The sequence below is a fragment of the Pterocles gutturalis genome, unplaced genomic scaffold (genome assembly GCF_000699245.1).
Source record: "Pterocles gutturalis isolate BGI_N339 unplaced genomic scaffold, ASM69924v1 scaffold464, whole genome shotgun sequence".
Taxonomy (NCBI): Eukaryota; Metazoa; Chordata; class Aves; order Pterocliformes; family Pteroclidae; genus Pterocles; species Pterocles gutturalis.
In genome coordinates this window covers 32,074-36,413 of record NW_010127755.1, presented here as the reverse complement: position 1 = coordinate 36,413, position 4,340 = coordinate 32,074, and the positions used below count along the sequence as shown (strand labels likewise).

The following is a 4,340-nucleotide window of genomic DNA, read 5'->3' as shown; positions in this document are numbered from 1 at the left end:
GAGCACCAGAAATTCCCCTGCACAAAATAAGGCAGGAGCCGATGAGCTGCTCCCGGCCATCCCACGCTGCTCTGGCATCCAGCACATCCCCGAGCCCTGCGTGGCGTGGGGCAGCAGTCGGGTGGGATTTGGTTCAAACTCTCCATCTGTCAGCGCGCACCGTGATTGTTTTAATGGCTTGTTTCAGCTTGACCTAAATAAGCAACTGAGAGCAATCCATCCCCCCAAAAAGTGGTTCAACGGCTCTGTGCTGACCACCGCGTCCCCTCTCCTGCAGCCATCCCCACCGCCGCCCCGGCCCCCCCATGCTTTTGGGGATGAGCGCCTGCGGCAGGAGGGCGCTGACCCTGCTCAGCAGCGTGTTCGCCGTCTGCGGCCTCGGCCTCCTGGGCATCTCCGTCAGCACCGACTACTGGCTCTACCTGGAGGAAGGCATCGTCCAGCCCCAAAACCAGTCGGTAGAAATCAAGCTGTCGCTGCACTCGGGGCTCTGGAGGGTCTGCTTTCTGGCAGGTATGGGCTCCCTCCCAAAAACCATCCCCTGTAAGGTGAGGTTTGCTGTGTATCAGCATCATACCGCGGGAAAAGGATGGGGAAATGGGACTTTTAGAGGTGATGCTCATCGTTGCTTCCAAAAGTCAGGCACAACCTGAGTAATGCCATCGCCTCGTGCCAGCTTTAGCAGCCTGACGGAGAAATGTGCCTTTGCTCGCAGGCTTCGGGTGAGTTCGCTGCTGCCGTGCCAGCCCCCGCTGCCCCCGGTCCTGCTCTGTCCCAGCACCGTGGCCGCAGTGCCTTGGGCAGCAGCTCAGAACTTTCCTTTTCGTCCCTGCAACGTTCAGATTCAGGTCAGCTGGACCGTTCCCTCTGTCCGCGCCAAGTTTGATGAAGCGATTTGGCTGCGGGGACGGAGTTGAACAAAACCCAAGGGAGCAGGAATCTCAAAGTGACCCATCTGAAATGTCACCAAGGTTCAACCACTGCTTTGAAAATATCGGCGGAGTGAGGAGCTCTGGTACCTCCTCTGGGGTCAGCTTAAATCCTCGGGCTTCGGGGTCCATGTTTCAGTGTACAAGGGAATCCTTTTGCACAAGGGAGATGGAAGTTAAGAGACGTATTTCTTCACCAGTGCCCAAGATGGAAGCAGCACTAAAAAGCAAGATAGTTTTTGTGCATGCACTGAAATGAATTTTAAAGCCATTCTCTCCTTCACCGACAATAAACAAAGACACCTCAGGTGTGACTCGGTCTGTTTGCTGCAGGTGAAGAGCGTGGCCGGTGCTTCACCATCGAATACGTCATGCCCATGAACATCCAGCTGACATCTGAATCCACAGTCAACGTCCTGAGTAAGTGCTTCGGTGGGGTCGTACCCTTTGCATGCTGCAATGCACCAGAGGGTCACTAGGGATCCCCCCGGGAAATCCCCTTTGAGCCACTGAAGCTCCTGGTCCCCTGATAGTGCTGCCGTGCAAGGATGCAACTACATTTTTTACTATGATGTGAGTCATCTGATGTGCTCTTAAGCTTTGGAAGCATCTCTTTCTGATGTAAAGATGCTCACGGAGGCTCTAAGTGGTACAATTTCCTTTCACTGGATGTGTATGGAAGTGTTTGGCTTTTTAGTCCCCTCTCCATAATTTGCAGCTGTGTTTATTCTGCAGCAGTCAGGTTTGCACATTACGTAGTGGAATGAATTAAGGGTGGAGTGTCACAGCTCTCACAATGAATTCTGCAGTCATTTCGGATTTGATAAATAGAAGTGTTCAGCAAACAGTTTTGCAGCGAAGCCAAAGAAAAAAACACAGGTTCTGATTGTTTTTCCCAGTGTAACACTTCACCTAGAAACCCTCAGAAATGCCATCACTAGCAGACATCCCCGCAGCCAGCGTCACCTCTTCACTCGGCTCATTAGCAGAGAGGGACCCTTGTGCCGTGGGGGGGAGGACTGACCTGTCTGACCTGTTCTCGCTTCCCTCTGCCCAGAGATGATCCGCTCTGCCACCCCCTTCCCTCTGGTCAGCCTCTTCTTCATGTTCATCGGCTTCATCCTCAGCAACATCGGCCACATTCGGCCCCACAGGACCATCCTCGCCTTCGTCTCGGGGATATTCTTCATCCTCTCGGGTGAGTTTTGCTCTCTGGGTTTTTCTCCTGAAAATCCTCGTGGGTGCTTTTCTTTGCTGCTGGTGCTCTCCAGCCCCGCTGCAATGGCTCCTTGCTGGGGTTGTCACCCACGGGGGCTCCTGGCTCAGCCCCATGGCCCGCTTGGGCTTTGCAGGATGGAAAATTCCCCGGCACAAGGCTTGCTTGTGGCAGTGGCGAGGAGACGTGGGGAGAGCACCCACCACCCGTGCAGGAGCTGCTGCTGGGGGAGGGGTCACCCCACACGGCACGTCGGTCGCTGGAGAGATCTGAAACTTCAAACCACTCCGCTGGCGTGTCTCTACATGAGACAAGTGGATGTTTTATTCATGGTGTTGTGCTGGTGTTAAACAAACAGCGGTGACTGCCCGGCTTTGGAGGCAGCTCCTGCCAGGTGCACATGGACCTGCTTGAGCAGGGAACGGTGGGAGGCAAAGGAGAGGAGTGCCCTGGGTAGCGCAGTGGGAAAGAAGCTTCTTTCCTTCATTATTTCAACTGCAGTTCCACAGTTTTACACTTTCACCCATAAGTCAGGTCATAAAGGAAGGCGCTTCTTCGGCAGCTCCATCCCTGGAGTGTTTCCCACCATGTTTGTCCTTGGTTTGTCCCCAGGTCTGTCGCTGGTGGTGGGGCTGGTCCTCTACATATCCAGCATCAACGACGAGATGCTGAACAGGACCAAGGACTCAGAAACGTTCTTCAATTACAAATACGGATGGTCGTTCGCCTTCTCTGCCATCTCGTTCCTTCTCACGGAGGTACCTGGGAGCTGTCCCATCCCTGTAATGAGTGTATCCCACTCTGGGTGGGGGGAGAGGGCTGGGCTGGGGTCTAAGGGCAGGCTGTGAGAGTAGATATATGGTATGGTGGAGACACATACCATGGGGACAGAACCCAAGCCTGGAGCACTGATGAGGACATTTGATGATGGTTTGATGCCAAGCGGGGATGCAGAGGAGGGGATGTGGAACGTTATTTACCGCAGGGACCCAGGGCACATGAACTGACTGTCCACGGGAGCCCCTGTGCATCGTCAGCAGAGCAAGAAAAGCAATTTGTGTTTTTGTTCTGTTTGTTCTGGTGGTGGAGAAGGCAGTGGTTAGCGCGGTGTGTGTCAGGACGTGTCTCTCAGGCCGTGCTTAGGGACATGGGTTAGTGGGTTGGGTGGTGTTGGGTTGACGGTTGGACTTGATGATCCTTGAGTTCTTTTCCAGCCTTAATGATTCTAAGATTCTCTCACCTGCAGAGTGCCGGGGTGATGTCCGTGTACCTCTTCATGAAGCGCTACACGGCCGAGGACATCTACAGACCTCACCCCAGCTTCTACCGTCCCCGGCTGAGCAACTGCTCTGACTACTCGGGGCAGTTCTTGCACCCGGACACGTGGGCGCGGGGACGCAGCCCTTCGGATATCTCCAGCGAGGCGTCGCTGCAGATGAACAGTAACTACCCGGCTCTGCTCAAGTGCCCCGACTATGACCAGATGTCCTCGTCCCCGTGCTGAGCCCCACCGCCCCTGCGCCCGCTCCCACCCAAGAGCCAACAGTTGCCACATCTTGACTCCGTTTGTCTTTTTTTTTTTTTTAGGGCACTCTTTCAGGGCAATTCTCTATTTATGGGAGTGTAAATATAACCAGGGAGATTGGTTATATAACCAATATATAACCTAGAGAATTGGGATATTTTCTTTTCTTTGTCTTTTTTTTTATTTTTCCCTGCATAACTAAAAATCTCGCCAAAGTTGTCTTCTTTCAGCTCATCCTGCTGAGCAAACAGCAGTTCTGCCTGGGGGATAAATCCAGGGCTGGACTCGAGAGCAGAAAAAAGGAAATAGAGTAGAACTAAGAAAAAAAAGAAAAAATGTATTTTTTTGTTTAGGTAGACTGCAAAAGCTTGTGCATTTGGCTGTATGGTTTAATTATAGATTTACTCACCTAGGTGCCAGCAGGTGTAAAAGATTGGTGTACATTTCCAAGAAATAGCCATCACTAGAAAAATACCAATTTTGTCTTGATTCAGTATTTACTAATTGATATCCCTTGTTGCTGGATATCACTTTTAACCAGGCTGTGATGGGAAATAGCCATCTTTCTCGACTATACCTCAGCAGGCTCAGACACAAGCAGGTTGTTGTTCCTCTACAGCCACTTGCAGACTGTTGCTCATACACCCTGTGTTAGACTGGAGGAATGACG

At 52.4% G+C, this 4,340-nt stretch overlaps 1 protein-coding gene across 1 annotated transcript; it reads left to right on the top strand.

The window, feature by feature from the left end:
* The first annotated feature begins 305 nt into the window (after positions 1-305).
* On the top strand, positions 306-3,671 carry CACNG5 (calcium channel, voltage-dependent, gamma subunit 5). The gene is made up of 5 exons (XM_010079351.1): positions 306-513; positions 1,263-1,349; positions 1,987-2,127; positions 2,758-2,903; positions 3,392-3,671. The coding sequence occupies exons 1-5, from the start codon at positions 306-308 to the stop codon at positions 3,647-3,649; spliced, it is 840 nt and encodes a 279-aa protein (XP_010077653.1). The 3' UTR covers positions 3,650-3,671.
* The last annotated feature ends 669 nt before the right edge of the window (positions 3,672-4,340 follow it).